This window comes from Erpetoichthys calabaricus, chromosome 14 (genome assembly GCF_900747795.2).
Source record: "Erpetoichthys calabaricus chromosome 14, fErpCal1.3, whole genome shotgun sequence".
NCBI lineage: Eukaryota > Metazoa > Chordata > Cladistia > Polypteriformes > Polypteridae > Erpetoichthys > Erpetoichthys calabaricus.
Genome location: NC_041407.2, coordinates 42,370,705 through 42,393,567, shown reverse-complemented (window position 1 = coordinate 42,393,567; position 22,863 = coordinate 42,370,705). Strand labels below are relative to the sequence as shown.

Genomic DNA, 22,863 nt, shown 5'->3' with positions numbered 1-22,863 from the left:
TGACTTGTTTTAAATGATGGCTCACTGCCTGGTCTCGCATGACATTGTAAAAGCAATACTCGTCTTTTATTACTGGCCCCGGGCGTGTTTGAATTCTTTCTTGCAGGAAGTATAACGCTGCTCGCGTTCGCGGGGGAGGGGGAGTATAGCTGTTGTCGCGCTGCCCTTTGATCTCTTTAAAGCCTGTACAGCCACTGTCCTTTTTGCTATGGCCCTAGGACAATCTCTTGGCACCAAGTCTCATGTTTACGGTCCCTGCGAGACGCACCGTGGCAAGTCTCCTTGGTCTCGCGGGTCTTTTAAATGTCTTTCGAGATTATCATGTATCGTAGCCTTGCATTTGCTTTCCATTCCAGGATTTCCTTTTATATATAGAGAGACATATTTTCAACCATCCAAAGAGGCATTTAGACTTCTTAAAATATCCAGAGATGCCTGTCAAAAGTTGTATTGCACTGAACATGTCTTAGAAAAGGAATAAATAGTAAATACTTATAAATAAACAGAACTACACTTTCTGTTAATGTTAACAATCTCTGTCCACTGACATGTTAGCTATATGGATTGTAATGGTATTCAGCGCTTGCTTTATTTGTCGTAGGTAGTACCTCTAACAAATGCATCTACAAGTGATGTCTGACTCGAGTGTCCTATAGCTTTTTCAGTTTTTCCTGAGGACATGGAGGGTGCCAATCTTAGTTCCATACATTCATGGTACTCCAAAGCATGTTTTCTGGTAAGGTGGTACAGCAAATTGCTCGTGTTGCTGCCTCCGGCGACAACTTTAGCTCTGTAGCATTTGCAGTAAATAGTTGTTTGGTCCACATCCGACCTTTTAAAACCAAAGTATCTCCAGACAATAGACACGACTCCTTTTTTCGGCAAAAGTTCTTCTGTGTCATCATGTTCAACTTTATCGTCTGCTACAGCTTCAGTTTCGGAATGTTCTCTGTCCATTTTCACCGCTCAATACCTCCACTAAAGCATGTACACAGTTGCATGCGTGTTTAGCAGTGTAGCAGTGAAAAAGGTCCCCCCTTAAACAGTTTCCCGCTGCGCCGTGTTCCCAATGTTGTTTAGGCTATTTAAACCGGTGTTGCGGTATAAGAAAAATCCATATCATAACAAAAATAAAAAATGGTTTTCGGTACGAACCGGTATACCTCTGAGCACTAATCGTGTGCCATTTAAATTACTTGTATGTGATGTTGTGTTCTGTTATTTTCCTGTACATTAAGTACTTGCAAAAAAAAAAAAAAGTAATTCTGATTATGATATTGATTTTATGATTTAAAATATTTAGATACTGTTGATTTGCTCCTAGTCTTGTCAAAGTCCAATGAGAAGGTTAAAATAAATCTCAGTAGACACAACATTCAAATTTAAAGTTTGACATAATTTTATGTAACAAATCCTCCAATATTTAGTACCCTTCTGCGAAAGAGTACTAGTTTGGTAGCAAAAAATTAATCTTAAATATTCTGGTAAAGTTACATATACAGATTTTTGCTGTAGTTCTCTTTTAATTGAGGACTCTTTTGTAATTTAAGTCTTTTTTTGGCCATACTACGTCATTTGAATTGATTTCACCATTCCAGAATTGTATAGTTCTTTCTTCTCAGCCACTTTGTTCTAGAATATGTTGTGTGGTTTCAATTGTTAGAAAACTAACACAAAATTTGGATATTTAACTTAATTTTTGCATGGATGGTGCAGCATGTTACCAAGATTCATGGTTTACACAGTAATAGTAGCACATCAGAGTATTAAGACATGGCATGCAGACATTTTCTGTCACTGTCCTGCAATGGCAAAAGCCAATCCATTCATTTTCCAAACTCATTGTCCCCGCTACATGCATAAATATTTAAAAAAAAAAAAAAAAAAGTTCCACCTTTGTACCTTGGCACTAACAGTCTCTAGAGCAGTGCTTCCCAACCTGTGTGCCGCGGCACCCTGGTATGCCGTGAGCACGGACTAAGGGTGCCGTTGCCAGGTGTCAGAACATAAAAAAATTGATTTGAACTGATAATAATAATACCAGTTACACCTCAAGACTAAAGAAGTCATGCTACCTGTGTGCTTTAATACAGTCCAGCGTGCATCCTATTTCAACTGCAGTCTGACGAATTAATAAATATTAGCTCTAATTTACTTACTTGCCACAGGGTAAGTGACGTTGCTTCCTGCTGTCTGTTTGTTTTTTTTTTTTGTTTTTTTGCGCCGAAAATGGCTGACTGTAGTGAAAGGCGTAAACGTAAAAACAACAGCAGCATGAACAACCTCAATGAAAATGATAATGCGGGGAGCAGTAAAGTTGCAAAAACGAAAACACAATACTATCAAGACAGTTACTTGAATTATGGGTTTACATTTGTTGACAAAAAAGGTATTCAGCACCCGCGATGTTTGTTGTGTGGTGATATCCTTGCAAATGAAGCCATGGTTCCAAGCAAATTGCAACGTTTTCATTTGAGACTGGTTTACTGGCAATTTATTTTTGTTACCTTTGTAAATGCAAAAATGTGTAGTTGGTACGCCTTATAAAAATAGGAATCTCAATCTACTCAACTGATGAGTTAAGATTAAATTGTTAATTTGAGTAGTTACATATCAGAGTGAAGGGGTGCCGTTAGCTGAAAAGATTTCACTCAAGGTGCCATGGTTTGGGAGAGGTTGGGAAGCACTGCTCTAGAGAGTGACCCTGAACTAGAGGCTTACGTGGTACTGATTTTTTTTTTTTTTTTTTTTCTTCATCCTACTCCCAACCCTCTAATCTGAGGTTTTTATTCCACCCCCTCCTACTGTATCCCTGTTTTTTCCCTCTAAAAGACACATCAATTGGGCACATAGGTTCTGTTGTTTTAAGAATCCTTTTAGACTATCAGGGACATATAGATTTAAGTAACTCTATTTATTCTTTTTTACAAGTCATGATAGGTTTGCACTGGTGTGCAAGCCACATTGTAGCCGCCGAAGCATAAGGCGAGATCAAGCACAGGTAAAACGCGTGTCAAAAGAAATTTCTCAGTCCAAAAGTTCGTTTTAAAATTATTTAGTGAAAGTTAAAAGCAAATAATCCACACAAGAATAAAGAAAAAAGTAGTTACACACACACAGAATAAAAGGCAAAAAAAACAAGGGAAAAATGTATCTTCTCTAAACTTAGCTTTTCTTGAGAAACTTGTTATTTCTGTACTTAAAAGTTCTTTACTTCTTCTTAAAGATACTTAAAGATTAAAGAATACTTAAAGATTCTTAGTTGCTTCTTCTGTACGCTTTAAACGTACGGCTTTGCGCTTAAATAAGCACGAGTTACTTCACACACTCAAATGGCCCATAGCCCCGTTAGCATGAGCACGCGCCCAGGCATGGTCATGGTTTAAAACCGTATGCCTCTATACCTTACACATGGCAAGGCTGTCACTAAGTGAAAAATAATGTTTACTCAAAGCTGTTAGAAATGGCAAGAATATACCAATACAATTCTACTTATGGGGGTTTTAGGAACCTCCCATGAATTATGCATTGTCATCTAGTAAAATATTTATGAATCTTGTATAACTAGGAAAATGGCTCTTACCCACATAAACAAGCATTGAAAATACTTGTTATCCATGGATACTTTAGGAAAAATGTGAGTCAGTTACAGTGCAGCGGAACACAATTCTAACCCTTTACTACATGAAGGTGATACGTATGTGAAGGAAAAAAAAAACATCATCCAACCAATAACATTGATTGGGCATCTGCCTTTTCAAGCTGCTACACATATGCACCAAAATAGCTGTAATAATTAGATTGAAAACTCCGCTTAATGAAAAAGAATGATGCCACTCTGCTGACTATGTGTGCTTTTGCAATGAAACAAAATCAATTAAAATGGTTATATATAGTTATGCATCAGTTTATATATATTTAAATATCCAATTTTATAAGAGTTTCATCTATGCTCTGCCTGCTTGTCCACAACTTCATGAATGCATTCTAGGTACACAGCGCCTACTCAAAGCTTTTTAATTTATCCCTTGCTGCAAAACCTTGAATTAGGCACTGTAGAATCTCAGTGGGAATGCACACTTCAGCCTGAGGCTTCTCAAGTAATTTTTATCTAGTCTGTTGTGTCTTTATTTGTTACTCCTCCGTAGAGATGTCAATGGAAATGCAAGACGTTAAAATAATGATTGTTTAATTTTTCCTTTATTGCTTAAAAGAAAAATGTAAAATTTGATCACATAAAAAATGTATGAACTAACTTAATGTCCGGTTGCACAGGACATTTTTGTCTTTAATTATTTGACAAGTATGAATTGCATTGTGCAACCATTTCAAAATGTACACTTAATGTCCAAGACTAGCTTCATTTTAAAGAGATATATAGATTTATTTGTGTATGTGTTTGTGTGTGTATATGTGTTGTAAGAGAACATAGAGACCACAATAAAGAGTTGGGATTCCACCCTGGTAACCCCCTATAACTGAGTGAATGGAAAACAAAAGAAAGCAAGCAATAATTGTAGAGACATCTTTACAGACATGAGGTCATACCAATATAACAGAACTGATATAAGGTGGTGGATCTTTTGGCTTTGAAGATTTCTGTTAGGAAGAGGCATGTTCAGGTGGATGGACACCAAAACTGACATCAGTGGTGGTAAAGCTGTCCATCTTCCTGTCTGCGGAAGGAGAAAGAGAAGAAACTTTATTACACACTGCCAACCCCTGGAGCGGTTGGGTTATTACCATTACCAGCGCCCTTAAACTGTCCCCTATGCACACACTTGTGATAGTGTGTAATGGTGAGAGAATATGGGAAAAATGGCAATGGCCAGTATTTTATCATGGAAGGGTTCCAAAGTGACCCCCTTTTCTCTTTCAAACTTTTTTATGTAGACCTGAAAAAAATTCCCAAATCTTCACAAAAGCCCTCTTATGTTTACACGCTCCAGCCTGTCACAAAGATGTAGCTGTTATCTGTATTTCTACTGATGGTCATTGTCAGGGTTGACTGCTATTATCACTAAGTACTCTACCCTTTGTCCTATATGTTTGATCCCATTTGATAAGATAAAGCACCATAAAAAAGGAGAGGAGGTTTACACTTTTTTCCATGATTTACAGATTAACATTATCTTTCTTAAGGTTCTTAATGTGCCCAAAGCAGAAGCTACGATAAGTGATAGTGATAAATCATAACAACATAACCTTAACACTAAAATTACCACATCTTACGAAAAAACTTGTAACCCTGGTCCACCTTCAATCCGTTCGCACCTCTCTATCAGTGTCTTTTGTTTTGTAAATGTGTCGATAAGCGCAAGCAGCAAGCAACCTGCTATCCCATCCTCCCACCGCCGCAGAAACGGCAAAATTGCTCCTAGCTCAAGCCTTGTTTATCTGGGAGTGAGGTACCTGGAACTAGCGCTGTATAGGCTAAAAAATATATCGTTATTTGGAGCACATGCATTTCATATGTGTTCCGTGTCTACAAAGATCTATGTAAGTGTAGGATGACAGGAAATACAAGAAATGTTGAACACATGCCTAAAAGACAAACTTTTTTTATGTTTTAGTACCAACAACAAAATTATGACATGAAGTGTTTAATGTGTGAAGACTGAAGTCCAAATATCAAATAAGCACTTTCACAAAAGGTACAAGTGTAACAAAACAAGTGCGCTTTTGTACAAGACTATAACCAAAGAAAAAGAAATTGGGGTTAGTGTACTTTGTTGTTATAACTGCTTTGGTAAGTACAGTGGTAGGAACTACTGACTCATAGTCAAGAGGTCGTGGGTTTGAGCCTTGCCGCATCACAAAATAAACGTTTTGAGTAGTTAGCGTCTCTTATTGTTACTATTGTAAAATAAAAACATACATTTGATTTGAGTCTGTAACAGCCAGTGCAAATGTATGGTACTTGTAAAGGTTAGCATTTTTTTTATTCAGTTTTATTCTCTCAGTCACGCTCACGCTTGCCCTGATCTGACACTGTTAGTTATCAAATAAATGAGTTCTATAACAGAGGTGAACTCAGATGAGGACAAGGGTTCTACATCAGAGAAAGAGAACAGAAGAATGGGATTACAGTAGACCCCCGAGAAGTTGCGGACTCAGTTGTTTGCGGATTTTTCCTTAGAACCTAACTATTAATTGTTAGCGGAAAGCACAAATATCCTCCGCAGTTTTTTATGGCTTTTTTCGTGTCAATACTGTGCTGTAGAGAGAACAGGAAGCAACCGCTGAGGGAAACGCAGTTTGGTATGGTGAAAGTAGCCAATCCGAGAGCATTATTCATTTCTCCTTGCTGCTGATTGACTGCTGCTCTGTGACACATCTCCAGGTGAGTGGATTTACCACCGCTGAGGGAAACACGAATTGTGATTGTGAAAGTAGCCAATCCAAGAGTGTTATTGATTTCTCCTTGCTGCTGATTGACTGCTGCTCTGTGACACATCTCCAGGTGAGTGGGTTTCCCATCGCTGTGGGAAATGTGGTTTGGGATGGTGAAAGTAGCCAATCCGAGAGCGTTATTCATTTCTCCTTGCTGCTGATTGGCTGCTGCCCTTGTATTCATTTTGTTATTCTTAAATGCACAAAATGTCGCTGAAACGCCCTGCACCTTCTAAGGCTTCTGGCACTGAGCCTAAGCACCAGAAGGAGTTTAAAACACTCCAGGAGAAGGTTGAACTACTGGATTTGCTCCGGGAACTAAAAAAAAGTTATACTGCAGTAGCGCGCCACTATGGCATTAATGAAAGAATGAAGCAGCGATCTGGAGTACTGTATCTGTAAGTTTCTGTGATAGTGTCAAAAAGGTAACGACCGTAAGGAATAAAAATGTTGTCAGGATGGAATCTGCCTTGGCATTGTGGATCACCGACTGCAGGAAGAAGAACATCCCCTTGGACGGTAACATCATCTGTGAGAAAGCACGGAAATTGTACCAGCAGTTCGCTACAGGAGACAATGTAGCAACTTCCCATCACAATGTTCCTGAAACCTATAAAGAAAAGCCAGCATGAAACCCCACCAGAAGAACACCTGTCCAAAGATGCAACTCCTCCTGTAATGCCTGAAGAAGAGGCGCCACCCGAGGAGTTTTAAATCCTCTGCATCGTACTGCACAGCTACTTCATCATTATCATCAATATCATTCATCATTGGTGAGTACCCGTACATTTTACTGTAGTTTAATTAAATGAAATTATTATCTATTTACTCTACTTATAACAAAGAAAACAACAGCTCATACCAAAGAAAACTTACTTGTATGACTTACAGTACATATAGCGGTTTTACATATTTTACATTCTAGCACCGCGAGAGACACAGCAGTACAGTATATGGGTTTACCTTTACATTCTGTTTTTAGGTAATCTATTAAGGTAATTTTTTTAGGTAATGTATTAAGCTGAGTTTGCAATGTAATCAAAGTGCTTTGGGGGCATACTGTATTTAGGGTTTAAACTATAAAAATAGGCATTTAAAAGGCATTTTTTAACCACATCCAAAAGTTGCAGTTTTTCACGATTAGGAATGTAACCCCCACGAATTTTGGGGGTGTACTGTATATAGATTTAATGGATTATACAGGGTGAGCCAAAATGAAGTACCACATTTATCAAGGTCTTTGTGTGAGGTAGAGGCAGCCGAATGGGTTGGGGTGGGGGTCCTTTGATAGGCGATCCCTATTAGTTTTCAGTCAGCAACATGCCTTGGTCTGGTGCACAGTGCTTTCGCTGTTGAAGCATTCTTCAAAAACAACGAATCCATCATCACTGTGCAATGTGGCTTCTGAACGCACTTCAGCACTTCTCCTAACGGTGGCGTCACGAATCAAAAACAATTCTTCAGTGAGTGGCTAAATTTAGATCGACAGGTACAACATTGAACGGTCCTCGGACTGTATGAACAACTGAAAACATCCAAGCTGTAAGGACATCAATTTTGCATTCTCCTAGACGTTTTAGCGTGCAAACATGCTTCTGCCTTAGGCGTTTCCAACACGTCTTTAAGGAAGATTTTGCATGAGGCCCTTAATTTCCATCCATACAAAATGATGGCGGTTCCAGCTGGAAGAAATGGATGTGGTGGATGCCTGGTTTCAACAGGATGGAGCAACAGCTCATGCAGTGTGGAGATCCATGCAAGTTTTGCGGGAGATGTTTCCGGGGAAGCTGATCTCCCTGGGTGGCCTTCACATTCGCCTGATCTCGCTCCGTGCGATTTCTTCTTGTGGTGCTATCTCAAGTTGAAGGTATACACACACCAACTTCAAAACCTTGATGCCCTCAAGGATGCTATTCGCCACAAAATCGCCGCTATTCCCCTTGAAATGCCCAAGTGAGTCATTCAGTGTTCAGAAATCGTCTCAAAGAAGGTGTTGCTAATGATGGCCACCACCTTGAAGACATAATTTTTAAAACACTGAAAAAATTCTATTTTGTATACCCTTTCTTATGTCGTAATGAAATGTATTTTATGTTGTAGTGTTTTTGTTGAATAAATGTTTGAAATGTGGTACTTCTTTTTGGCTCACCCTTTATTACTCATTCACAAAATTTCAACACAATTTCAAATTTCTAAAGTATTGCCGTCTTGCCTTGTTTTGACAGCCAATTAATTTGCTGCCTGATAGCACCAGTGGCTGTACAAATGTTGTCCTGATACGGTGAGTTCAGCCAGGATTTCATCTTGTGTTTTTCCTTTTTCCATACTGTAATTGGTATAACAAAGAAAGACATTAAATTTATAAGTCCCTCTTCAATTTGCATAGTCCAAAACATCTGCTTTCCTTCTTTCATTGTTATCAAATTACTGTATATGCATTGTACTAAGCACTTCCTGGTTGTCAGCTCTCGCACACACCAGAATCCACCCCAGTGACTAGCAATAAAATTTAAATCTGTCCTCATGCAACAGCTGCAAAGGTATCAATGTTTAGGCTGTTAGCATGAAAAAAGCCTTTTGTTGTATGTTTTTGCCATCATAAGTTAGTAGTACAGCATGGAAAAGTTCCTCTCATTTAATTGGAAGCTTCTTCGTAAGACATTTAACACACAAGTGTAGATAGTTTAGTCTACCAAGCTTGTTAGTTAATTGATATTGTGACCACCAGGTAACACAAAGCTCCCCAAACACCCGACACAACAGACACAAGCACAGGTCCTGTAATCTCATTCTTGGGTGTACTTACGGGTGTGGTGGCAGCCGTGCAAAGAAGGGCTCAGCTGTTTCCCGTGTGCCCCCTGGTGGTGGCCATGGGCCCCAACAGGGTTGAGCTCCCATTCTTCAAACAGATGGCACCGTACCAAACCAAGGGGGACTGCCCTTTGTCGTTCTTGGGGAGGTACTGCCCTGTGTAAGTTTGTTAGATTAACAACTAGGTGGGTTTTAAGATGATGTTTTCAATGCTCTACTTGAAATTTCCACTTTAATCACAGAATAAACTTTTTTTTCTTCACAGTGTCCCTATTTTTTTTCTTTGTTGCAAAAAAATAAAAATAAAACTGCACAGAAGATGGTATGTGAGACCTTTAAAATGTATTGTGTCATTACAATGGGGAATATGTTACCCTTGTATTGCCTATGCGAGAAACAAATGAAGAAAACCACCACAAATACGTTTGTATGTCAGCATTTAAGTTTGATGATTTACTTCACCACATTGAACCATTCATCAAACATCAAAGGACTTGCACTGATCCTGTAGGATTTGCAAAGCTGATTGCTGTCACATGTTGATAGTAAACAAAGACTCTGACATCATGTTCCAACTTGAACACACTAAGCCACCCAGTTGTTTTGCTGGTACTGCAACTCGCAATCACGTTGCGTTAATTTCTGAGCGCATGCTCAGAGGATGCGTCAAATGAATGCTGGGAATGTGTGGGAGCCATGATGCATGCACGTGCACGTTCTAATCATGAAGTATACACCAGCCCTAAGAGGGGGAGAGAGAGAGACAGGGGTTGTAAGCAATGTTCCCTCTAAGCTCAGCGCGTGAGCGATCGCTCACACGAATTCAGAGCGTTGCTCATACTTCCCGCACGATCGCTCATTCCGACGGCGTCGCTCGTACTTATCACATGATCGCTCACTCTGACCGTCGGAGTTGGTGCTTATAAATTTTTGGCTTAAACAAAATGTCGCTCATAAACAATGTTTTTTGCTCACTATATGCTACTCCTTAGAGGGAATATTGGTTGTAAAGAGTACGAAGAGGACAAATGAACCCTATAGATGTATTGTTTGGTTTCTTCTTAGCCTTGAAAAATGAGGGTGACAGTAGGAAATATACCAGTTGAGAACTACAGGGAAAAAAGTAAATGTGTCTGCTGTCTTCCATGTACTGTACTTTTGGTGCATTGTTTTCTTGATTCCGCTTTTTGTCATATCAAAAGAATATTTGGCCTTTGTGTTTTAATCCATTTGTAATATAGTGTATGTTGCTCTTAGTCCTATTTAATCGTGCCATACTATAATACTGTAGTAGAGTAGTGAAGAAAACAGAGCAGTTCAGTATGATCTTTCACCAAAGATGACAAGTTGTTATTATGTAGTAAATACAGTATTATTGTACTGCATCAACTATATTACTGTGTGTTCTTATGGTAATTTAGTACTTGTTTAATAAAAAGCAAACATTTTTTCCACTTAATGAAAAAAAAAAAAACTTTACCTGCAATATTTATTCTGTGAAAGTACAATCTGGGAATTAACCAAATCCAACTTGTTACCTATTCAGAGATCTTGAGATCTTGGACTTCCGGTTTGAGTGAATGCTGGCGGGACTGCTCGCCGGTAACTAGACTATTGATTTTTCTATGACTAGTGCTTTTGATGGTATTTTTTGCCATTTTTACTGACATCTCTGCGTGGCTGTGTATGCATTTAGCTTCAGCCTAACCCCCGTTTCGTTTGAAACTTACTGGTTTGTTCTCTGGACGCCTGAGCTGCCTGTGGCCTCCTCTCCTACAATGTGGACTGGTAGGATATTCGCCTGGTTAATGTTTGTTGTCTTCTGTCACTCGTTATCCAACCTGCGACTGGCCTCCTCCAGTACCCAGCTGCTGAGCTTCTTCGACTGCGTTTTCTCCAGTCTGTGCCTCTGCTGTCAGTGCTGTATTTCGACCCGGACATCATACTTCTCCCTCGTCGGAGATACATCCACCGTGGGTCCTGCCGGAGATTCCGAACGGATGCCTCGAAAGGAATTAACTCTTTTTGGTCTGATTTTCGGCACCCTCCACATAACACAGATAGGAACGCTCACCTAGCGTGTTGACCAGCTTAGCTCGGTCGACTAACACCACTGTCAAATGCAACAGCAGCATTGTCAGCATTGGTCTACTGAACATCCGCTCACTCATGAGCAAGGGACATCTCATTCAGGATCTCCTCATTGACCGTAAGTTTGACTGTCTCTGTTTAACTGAGACTTGGCAGCAACCTCAAGACTTTTCACAACTTAATGAATGCACCCCCCGGGGTTTGTTTACACTTGTCAACCCCATGCCTCTGGCCGTGGAGGAGGTGTCGCAATAATTTATCTCGAGAAGTGGAAATTCCTGCCGTTGCCTGCTCCTGCTGTTAACTCTTTTGAATCAACTATGTGTCAACTGTCTGGGCCAGTTCCTACCATCATTGCAACTGTCTACCGTCCTCTTAAGTCAAACAACAATTTTTTGAACGATCTTGCTACCTTCCTTACCCATTTATCTATAATTACTCCAAATATAATTCTGCTGGGGGATTTAAATATACATCTGGACAATATCAATATCCCTCTCACTAGAGACTTTTTATCTTGCCTGGAGAGTTTTGGATACCAGCAGCACACTGATGTTCCTACCCATTGTAAAGGACATATCTTGGACCTGATCTGCTGCTCTGATGTTGTTCCTTTTGATCTTACAGCAGATGAACTCACTATAATCGATCATTTTCTCCTTTCATTCAATGTCAAACTTACCTTTTCTGTTCCTAAGCTTCCACGTCTCATAGCCTTTCATAACATTAAGCATATTAACTTGAATTTGCTGTCTTCTAGAATTGATTCCCAAATGGACTTTTATAATTTATCCACTCCCATAGAACTGGTCTCATATTATAACACTTGTCATAATGGTATTCTTAATTCTCTTGCTCCGCTAAAAACCAGATCTGTTTCTTTTTCTTTTTCTGCCCCCTGGTTTAAGCCTGAACTTCGGCTTCTGAAAGCTAAGGGCAGGCAACTTGAAAGGTTGTTTAAAAAATCCGAACTCTTTGTCCACAAAGAGATGTATAAAAATCATCTACTCTATTACAAGGATTGTATAGCCCAAACCAAATCTAATTATTACACTCAGTTAATTACTTGTAATACAGGTAACACAAGTCTTTGTTTTCTTTACTTAATAATGTTACACAACCTCCAGACTCTTTACCATCTCACCTTTACTCAACTGCTTTCTGTAATTCTCTTATGTCTTTTTTCAATGAGAAAATCCAAAGGATACATCAGCACCTTGGTCCAGATCCTCTCTGTATTCCTTCTGAACTACACTCGCCTATTCACTCTTTCTCTTCTTTCCAGCTTCCCACTTCCTCTGAAATCTCAGATCTAATCTGCAAATCCAAGTCATCTACTTGTCAGCTGGACCCCCTGCCTACAGTTCTGGTTAAAGCCTGCCTCCCCTCTCTAGTCCCTCTCATTTCTGCCATCATTCACTCTTGTCTTACTACTGGTATTATTCCCTCATCTTTTAGATAGATAGAGATAGATAGATAGATACTTTATTAATCCCAATGGGAAATTCACATTCTTCAGCAGCAGCATACTGATACAATAAATAATATTAAATTAAAGAATGATAATAATGCAGGTGAAAAACAGACAATAACTATGTATAATGTTGAATGTTAACGTTTACCCCCCCGGGTGGAATTAAAGAGTCACATAGTTTGGGGGAGAAACGATCTCCTCAATCTGTCAGTGGAGCAGGACAGTGACAGCAGTCTGTCGCTGAAGCTGCTCTTCTGTCTGGAGATGATACTATTAAGTGGATGCAGTGGATTCTCCATAATTGATAGGAGCCTGCTGAGCGCCCTTCGCTCTGCCACAGATGTTAAACTGTCCAGCTCCATGCCAACAATAGAGCTTGCCTTCCTCACCAGTTTGTCCAGATGTGAGGCGTCTTTCCTCTTAATGCTGCCTCCCCAGCACACCACTGCGTAGAAGAGGGCGCTCGCCACAACTGTCTGATAGAACATCTGCAGCATCTTATTGCAGATGTTGAAGGACGCCAGCCTTCTAAGGTAGTATAACCGGCTCTGTCCTTTCTTGCACAGCGCATCAGTATTGGCAGTCCAGTCTAATTTATCATCCAGCTGCACTCCCAGATATTTATAAATATCTTTAAATATTTTAAAACTGCTGCTATAACCCCAATACTAAAAAAAAACCTGGTGCTGATCCTACTAATTTCAATAATTTTCGCCCCATTTCTAACTTGCCCTTTATCTCCAATTATCTTGAAAAAAATAGTAGCTATCCAACTTCACACCCACTTATCTCACAATAATCTATATGAAAAGTTCCAGTCTGGTTTTCGCCCTCTTCATAGTACTTGTTAAAATTACCAATGACCTCCTTATGGCTGCTGACTCTGGTCTAATCACTATTCTCATCCTCCTTGATCTGAGTGCAGCCTTTGATACTATTTGTCATTCCACTCTCCTTAATAGATTATCTTTGATTGGCATTACTCACACTCCACTTGATTGGTTTAGATCCTACCTCTCAGGCCGCACTCAGTTCATACAGCTTAAAACCTTCACATCCCAACCCAACGCTGTTACTTCTGGTGTGCTCCAGGGCTCTGTCCTGGGGCCGCTTGTTTTTATTATTTACCTTCTTCCCCTTGGCAATATTTTTCGCAAATATAACATTAATTTTCACTGTTATGCTGATGATACCCAGCTCTACCTTGCTAGTAAAATCCTCTTTTCCACCACCCTCGCTTATTGACTGCATTTCTGAAATTAAATCCTGGTTTTCTTCGAATTTTCTTAAACAGTGACAAAACTGAGGTTCTCCTCATTGGTTCAAAATCATCATTATCCAAACCCAATAATCTTTCTCTTATTATTGATAACTCTGTTGTTTCCCCATCATCTCAGGTCAAGAGTCTGGGTGTCATCCTCGACAGTACTCTATCTTTACAATGTCACATTCATAACATCACCCGGTCTGCTTACTTCCACCTACGTAATATTAATCGCATTCGCCCCTCCCTCACTCCTCATACCACTGCCATTCTTGTTCATAGTCTTGTCACTTCTCGGCTGGACTACTGCAATTCACTCCTCTTTGGTCTCCCTAATAAATCTCTTCATAAGCTTCAGTTAGTCCAGAATTCTGCAGCACGTATCATCACTCGAACCCCATCTATTCAACATATTACTCCGGTCTTGCAGCAGCTTCATTGGCTCCCAATCAAGTTTCGTACTGATTTTAAGATTCTGCTATTAACATTGAAGGCCATCCATAACCTCGTCCCTCCATATCTGTCTGACCTTCTTCATGTGGCCATTCCATCCCGTAACCTTAGATCCTCTTCCTCCACCCACCTGACTGTCCCTCCCGCCCATCTAACCACCATGGGGAGCAGAGCTTTCAGCTGTTCTGCTCCCAAGCTCTGGAATTCATTACCTGCAGAGCTCCGAAACATCAAATCATATTCATTTTTCAAATGCAAGCTTTAAAACACATCTGTTTAAAATGGCTTTTTCTTTTTCCTTCTGATTATAGTGGTTTTGTTTGGTTTTAATTTTTAGATTTTCTGATGTTTTAAGTTGTTTATAATTGTGTCTTTATTTATTTATTTATTGTTTGTTCGGTGTCCTTTGAGTTCTCTGAAAGGCGCCTTGTATAAATAAAATGTATTATTATTATTATTATTATTCATGATCTTAGAAGAAAGAAATGGCACATTATGAGTATTGAGGTTAGACTTTTTTGTTCAGAAAGTAGTGTATATAGTGTAGCAAGTCCAATAACATAAAACATCACAGACAGTCCTTTTTCATGTTATGCTTCAATGATTTAGTTGGCAAGATCCTTAATTCTGAGCCTACATCATTCTCAGGTTCATTAGTTTGCTTTACTATGAAATAGCCTCATGTTAACAAAGAGCACAATCATACATTTCATTCTCTATGACATGGAGGCATTTCTACAATTTTATGTCTATTGTAATTTACTTAAAATAAAACATATAGGTAAATCTAGTCAGTATTTGATTAATCTTGGTGTATTTTGTCTAGTACAATGTCAGAGAGCCATATACTGATAATTCACTGTCAATCATAATGTGACTTTTATTTAAGTTATAATACACCACTCTTCAAGTGAGTTACCAAATATTTACTTGATTATTTTCCTTTACAAGGCAATCAGATTTAGAAAACCTTGAGAAAATTTTGAAGGATTACCGGAAATGTCACAAAAATCTGATCTCGTGGATTGAGAAAACTTCATTACATCAAGAAGAAATGCAACCAGGAAAAGCAGAAGATAGTAAAATCCTTTCTGAGCAACTGAACCAACAAACAGTAAGTGATCTAAGGTGAATTGAAATTAAGAGAACGAAGAAGTAATGGATTTAGGTCAGGAGTTGGCATAATCATGCTGGTTAATTTTGAATGTACAGCGTGAACACACAACAAAACACAAATTAATATCAATGGTTAAACAAAATCATGCCAGTAAAAATCATTACTGTTATAAAAATTGAGATATGGCTAGGTTACAAAAGAAGAAAAAACACAACTCCAGTCTACATAATTCATTCTAGAGTCCATGATTATTTATAATGGTCAAAGTCACAGTTTTGCTGACCTATGCCAACTGTCCTCCTCTCTGCCTTTCTGTGATGTCATGTGCACATGCTGAATTCTGCTAATGTATAAACTGAAGTATATAATTAGATGTCCAGGAACTTTCCAGCTTTAAGCCATGTTAATTAAATAAGGCCCAATCCATGTACTTTTACATGTTAGAAGGATTTTTTAGAAATCTGTTGTTAACACACCTGGAAACCACAGTAGAAGATTAAGAACTTAACTTTTTAGTACTAATAATGATCCTTTCAGCAGCATTTTGAATTAAATTAAGGCTACAAGGACAAAAACTTGAGCAGTCTATGAATACAGCAGTGTAGCAGTCAGTACTGTTTTATATAAGTGAATTATTTGCAAGTATTTCTTGCTTGGAAAGTCATGTTTTGGCCAGAAAATAATATGAATGCTAAAGGACAGATTAGTATCAAAGGTGACACTTAAGTTACATGCTGACTTATCTTAACTAATTATCAGGAATTCTAAATTAAGAACTGTCAGTACTTTGTAATGAAGGGTAGATTTCCTACCAATTACAAGAATTTCTAAAAATTTGCTATTTAAAGACCAGTAGTTATTGTTACAATATTTTAGCTTAATAAAACAAATTTAAGACATAATGTCATTAGGTCTTAAAAATGTACAATTGAATGTCTTCTGTATATTAGTGAAGGTGAACATTATAAACTGTCTATAAAAAAATTGAATTAACACTTTGAAAACACATCAGATCTCAATGGGGAAAAAAAAAATCATGCTGGATATCTTTATTGATATGGGCTGGGTAATGTGTAAGGAATGAAAGGATGCCACATCGTTTGACCGAAATGAAAATTATCAACCTACAGAGGGCTGAATTCAAAGTCACCCCGAAAATCAAAGTGGAAAAAAATGATGCAGGGCTAGTCCAAATTTGCTGAAATTTCATTGCAGCAACTCCAAATTGTACTCTGTAATTTGTATGGCCCCCAGGTACTTGTATGCATGCCTGACAACATCAGGGCATTCTCCTAATGAGACGACGGATGGTGTCCTGGGAGATCTCCTCCCAGATCTGGACCAGGGCATCACTGAGCTCCTGGACAGTCTGAGTTGCAACCTGGCAGTGTCGGATGACTGAAACATAATGTTCCAGAAGTGTTCTATTGAATTTAGGTCAGGCGAGCATGGGGGCCAGTCAATGGTAACAATTCCTTCATCCTCCAGGAACTGCCTGCATACTCTTGCCACATGAGGCCAGGCATTGTCATACACCAGGAGGAACCCAGGACCCACTGCACCAGCAAAGGGTCTGACATTGGGTCCAAGAATTTCATCCTGATACCTAATGGCAGTCAAGGTACCTTGTCTAGCCTGTAGAGGTCTCTGCATCCCACCATGGATATGTCTCCCCAGACCATCACTGACCAACCACCAAACCAGTCATGCTGAATAATGTTACAGGCAGCGTAACATTCTCCACGGCTTCTCCAGACCCTTTCACGTCTGTCACATGTGCTCAGGGTGAACCTGCTCACATCTGTGAAAAGTTAAGGGCGCCAGTGGTGGACCTACCAATTCTGGTATTCTATGGAAAATGCCAGTTGAACTCCATGGTGCCGTGCAGTGAGCAGAAGGCCCACTAGAAGACGTCGGGCCCTTAGGCCACCCTCATGAAGTCTGTTTCTGATCGTTTGGTCAGAGACATTCACTCCAGTGGCCTGCTGGAGGTCATTTTGTAGGGCTTTGGCAGTGCTCATCCTGTTCCTCTTACCCAAAGGAGCAGATACTCATCCTCCTGATGGGTTAAGGACCTTCTACGGACCTGTCCAGCTCTCCTACAGTAACTGCCTGTCTCCTGGAATCTCCTCCAGGCCTTTGAAACTGTGCTGAGAGACACAGCAAACCTTCTGGCAATGGCACATATTGATGTGCCATCCTGGAGAAGTTGGACTTCCTGTACAATCTCTGTAGGGTCCAGGTATCGCCTCATGCTACCAGTAGTGACACTGACCGTAGCCAAATGCAAAACTAGTGAAAAGACAGAAAAGATGAGGAAGGAAAAATGTCAGTGGCCTCCACCTGTTAAATCATTTCTGTTTTGTGGGTCATCTCATTGTTGCCCCTGTGGTGCACCTGTTGTTAATTTCATTAACACCAAAGCAGCTGAAACGGATTATCAACCCCCTCTGCTAATTAACTGACCAGATCGATATTCCAGAAGTTTCATTGGCTTGATGATATACTCTGATTAAAAAGCGTTCCTTTAATTTTTTTGAGCTATAGCTCCTAATGGAAGAATGTAAAATGACGGCTGTGGCTGTCTCGTTACAAAATCCTGACAGGGTACCATGTAAAATGGTGTAACATTGAATTCCATCATCACATTTCTGTACATGTTGAAATCCGTTTATTAACCACGGATAGAAAAATGTAATAGTAGTGCTCAAAAGCCCAAAATAACAAAATTTCTTGCTCCATAGTGTCAAAAGATGCACTTCAGTTTATTAGTGTGATATTACATTATGCGTAACATTTAATGTGTGATATGTGCTGTTTTTGTGACGAGTGCAAAAGCCAGAAAGCTGCTTTTCAAATAGGTTGTGTTGATTAAGGTGAGACTGAAATCACAAGACTTTTATTGTGTTAAGCACTTTAGAAAGAATAGGTATATTTCAATTTGTCCTGTTTGCCACTATTCTATACAGTATATAGGGATGTTTCTCTTATCACATATTAATCTGGAATAGTATTTGGAGCTGACAGGTAATAAACTTAATTTTAATCTAAGCACAGGCAATCCACAGCAAACTGTGTCTACGTGTTCACCATTCATGCTCTGGTTTTTGCCATTTTAATTTAACAGTGTGTTTGTTATAATTAAAGGAGAATTTATATTTATGCAGTCAGTGCTTTTGTTTTGATAGGAGTTACTATACATAAACTTCTTTAAGAGACACATTAGTCATATATATTAATGAATGCTGGTTAGGGTTTCCTCACAATATCCATAAGTTTTGATTTAGATGTAATTCTGTTCTGCATTTTAAGTCATGACTCTACTTGCAAATAGAGGAACAAATCAAACGTAAGCTAATTAAGAGACATAATAATTACATTTTGAATATTAACACCACATGCAATGATTAGATCTCACGATTGTGAGAGGCACGCAAACTTTGACATTTTTGCCAAACACTTTTGAATTTTAGCGGGTATGTAAAGCATTTGATGATAATTTCTGCTTTGACATCTATGTGAATCACCCATTATGTAATATAAAAGATTGTTAAATTTAATCATAAATAATGTGTGTGGCACAGGAAATTTGTAAATTTGTACTACAGTTGTTTTCATATGTTTTAATATCATATGAGGTAGGCATATAAAATATTAAAAGTATCTACATTTTTCAAAACTCTATTTTTTACATGAGAAACTAAATTATTCCAAGACAGCCTCTACAACCAATGTGCTTTGACATACAGAAAAAAAAGAAAGCTGAGGTAGTACCTCAAAGAAGGAAGTTGTATCTGTGTCTCAAAGCCAACTTTTAGAAAGTAAGCAGATCTGGCTTTCTGCTTAGATTTAAACCAAAACTGCATTATTTCTAAGTGAGTGATTGTTTAAAAGTTTTAAACTGGACTCACTTGTAGTAGCTAGTGTTTAATTTTTATTCAATCCCAATAGAGAATCAAATCTGTGTTTTTTTTCCTTTCTTTCTATTGACTTGGATTTTTTTTTTCCTGAATTATTATTTTATTAGATGCCTAAATACTGGGATTTTGGGTAATGGGTACTAAAATGCACATGGGATAAATACTGCCTATGATTTAAGATCACACTGATGCACTTTGGGTGGTGTGCTGTGCAGTCAGCTGTTCCATTTAAATGACACTTTTAAGGGTAAAATGCAAGATCTCCTTCAGCAAACAAAGAGCCATTTCTTATGGAAAAATCCCAGGAATTCCCAAAATGTATCTCAGTTGTTTTCAAATGATATATTTTTTTTGGCAGTTAAGAGAAAGCAGTTTACTGTAGACTTTATCTCTTCACTTTAATCTTGGTAAGGGGCTTGAACAAATACGTTCCAACATTTTTTAAGAGGTGAGTATAAGATAAGATTGCTTTATTGTCTTTGCATAATACATACAATGAGATTTTGCTATACAACTGATGCATTTAATATCTCACACATTACATAGTTGTTATCATATGCAAAAAAGTATTGCACAAGTTAAGAAAGAAAACAAACAAACAAATTAATAAATAAATAAATAAAATATTTCACAGTGTGTGATTTCAGTACAGAATTTAGTGTAGTAATTGCTTGGTGATAGAAACTGTTCATCAGTCTTGTGGTCTGCACTGTAATGGACCTATATCTCTTCCCTGAGGAAAGAAGTTCATATACAGTCATATGAAAAAGTTTGGGAACCCCTCTCAGCCTGCATAATACTTTACTTTCAACAAAAAAGATAACAGTGGTATGTCTCATTTCCTAGGAACATCTTAGTACTGGGGTGTTTTTTTCGAACAAAGATTTTTAGTGAAGCAGTATTTAGTTGTATGAAATTAAATCAGATGTGAAAAACTGGCTGTACAAAAATGTGGGTACCCTTGTAATTTTCTTGATTTGAATGCATTTAACTGCTCAATACTGAATACTTACAACACCAAATTGGTTGGATTAGCTCGTTGAGCCTTGAACTTCACAGACAGGTGTATCCAATCATGAGAAAAGGTATTTTAAGGTGGTCAATTGCAAGTTGTGCTTCCATTTGACTCTCCTCTGAAAAGTGACAGCATGGGATCCTCAAAGCAACTCTGAAAACAAAGATTGTTCAGTATCATGGTTTAGGGGAAGGCTACAAAAAGTTATCTCAGAGGTTTAAACTGTCAGTTTCAACCGTAAGGAATGTAATCAGGAAATGGAAAGCCACAGGCACAGTTGCTGTTAAACCCAGGTATGGCAGGCCAAGAAAAATACAGGAGTGGCATATGCGCAGGATCACCTCCAAAGACTTGCAAGAACATCTTGCTGCAGATGGTGTATCTGTACATCATTCTACAATTCAGAGCAATTTGCACAAAGAACATCTGTTTGGCAGGGTGATGAGAAAGAAGCCCTTTCTGCACTCACGCCACAAACAGAGTCGCTTGTTGTATGCAAATGCTCATTTAGATAAGCCAGATTCATTTTGGAACAAAGTGCTTTGGATTGATGAGACAAAAATTGAGTTATTTGGTGATAACATAAAGCGCTTCGCATGGCAGAAGAAGAACACCGCATTCCAAGAAAAACACCTGCTACCTACTGTAAAATTTGGTGGAGGTTCCATCATGCTGTGAGGCTGTTTGGCTAGTTCAGGGACTTGGGCCCTTGTTAAAGTTGAGGGTCGGATGAATTCAACCCAATATCAACAAATTCTTGAGGATAATGTACAAGCATTAGTCACAAAGTTGAAGTTATGCAGGGGTTGGATATTCCAACAAGACAATGACCCCAAACACAGTTCGAAATCTACAAAGACATTCATGCAGAGGGAGAAGTACAATGTTCTGGAATGTCTGTCACAGTCCTCTGACTTGAATATCATCGAAAATTTATAGGATGATTTGAAGCAGGCTGTCCATGCTCGACAGCCATTAAATTTAACTGAACTGGAGAGATTTTGTAAGGAAGAATGATCAAAAATACCTTCATCCAGAATCCAGACACTCATCAAAGGCTATAGGAGTTGTCTAGAGGCTGTTATATTTGCAAAAGGAGGCTCAACTAAGTATTGATGTAATATCTGTGTTGGGGTGCCCAAATTTATGCACCTGTCTAATTTTGTTATGATGCATATTGTATATTTTCTGTTAATCCAATAAACAATGTCACCGCTGAAATACTACTGTTTCCATAAGGCATGTCATATATTAAAAGGAAGTTGCTACTTTGAAAGCTCAGCCAATGATGAACAAAAATCCAAAAGAATTAAGAGGTGTTCCCAAACTTTTTCATATGACTGTAGCTCATGTGCTGGGTAATACAAGTTCTTTATGAAGCTGGATGTGTTCTGAAAACAATGGGAGGTATAGATGTCTTCCAAGGTAGGAAAAATTGTGTTGGTAATTTTCTCTGCTGTTTTTATGATTCTCTATAGAGCGTTTTTTTCAGCTACTCAGTTGTTGCCATACCAAATTTGTATTCCATGAGTCAAGACACTCTCAGTGGAACAAAGATAAAAAGATAACCAGCAGCTTTTGCAACAGATCAACCCTCCTGAGATTTCCCAGGACGTAAAGTTGCAGTTATGCTTTTTTAAGCATTGAGTTTGTGTTTATTGTCCATTTGAGATCATCTGAGATGAAGGGACCCAAGAAGTTAAAACTAGAGACTCAATGGTCATTCTGCTTCTTCCTGAAATCAATGATCAGTTCTTTAGTTTTTTTGGTGTTAAGTATGAAATTATTCTCTGTGCACCAGTCTGTCAGTTTTCGTACCTCCTCCCTGTAGGCAGACTATTCTCCTCAGTGATTAGCCTTACTATTGTTGTATTGTCTGCAAATTTAGTGATGGCATTGGTGTTATAGGCTGTTATGTAGTCATATATATACAGAAAGTAAAGGGTGCAACACACAACCTTGCAGCGCTCCTATGCTGAATGACAAGATGGGGGGAGTTGTGGGGACCCATCCTCACAGGTGGCGCAGTGGTAGTGCTGCTGCTTTGCAGTAAGGAGACTGTGGAAGATTGTGGGTTCGCTTCCCGGTTCCTCCCTGTGTGGAATAGCACTTTGAGTACTGAGAAAAGCGCTATATAAATGTAATGAATTTATTTAATTTATTTATTTTTTTATTTATCCTGACGGACTGTGTTTGTTGAAATGTTCTCTATCCACAGGCAGATGTTATGTTGGAGGCCTAGGCCGGACATCTTGGAAAACAGTTTACTGTGTACGATGATATTAAAAGCAGTACTGTAATCCACAAACAGCAGCCATGCACATG

The 22,863-nt window shown here is 38.7% G+C and overlaps 1 protein-coding gene across 7 annotated transcripts in view; it reads left to right on the top strand.

The window, feature by feature from the left end:
* The window catches only part of macf1a (microtubule actin crosslinking factor 1a), a 976,441-nt gene that overhangs the window by 451,239 nt on the left and 502,339 nt on the right, over nucleotides 1-22,863 (top strand). For all 7 annotated transcript variants that reach the window (XM_051936317.1, XM_051936316.1, XM_051936315.1 and 4 more), the window contains one exon: nucleotides 15,438-15,600. In XM_051936317.1, the coding sequence (XP_051792277.1) occupies nucleotides 15,438-15,600 (163 nt within the window). The remainder of the gene's footprint in view (nucleotides 1-15,437; nucleotides 15,601-22,863) is intronic.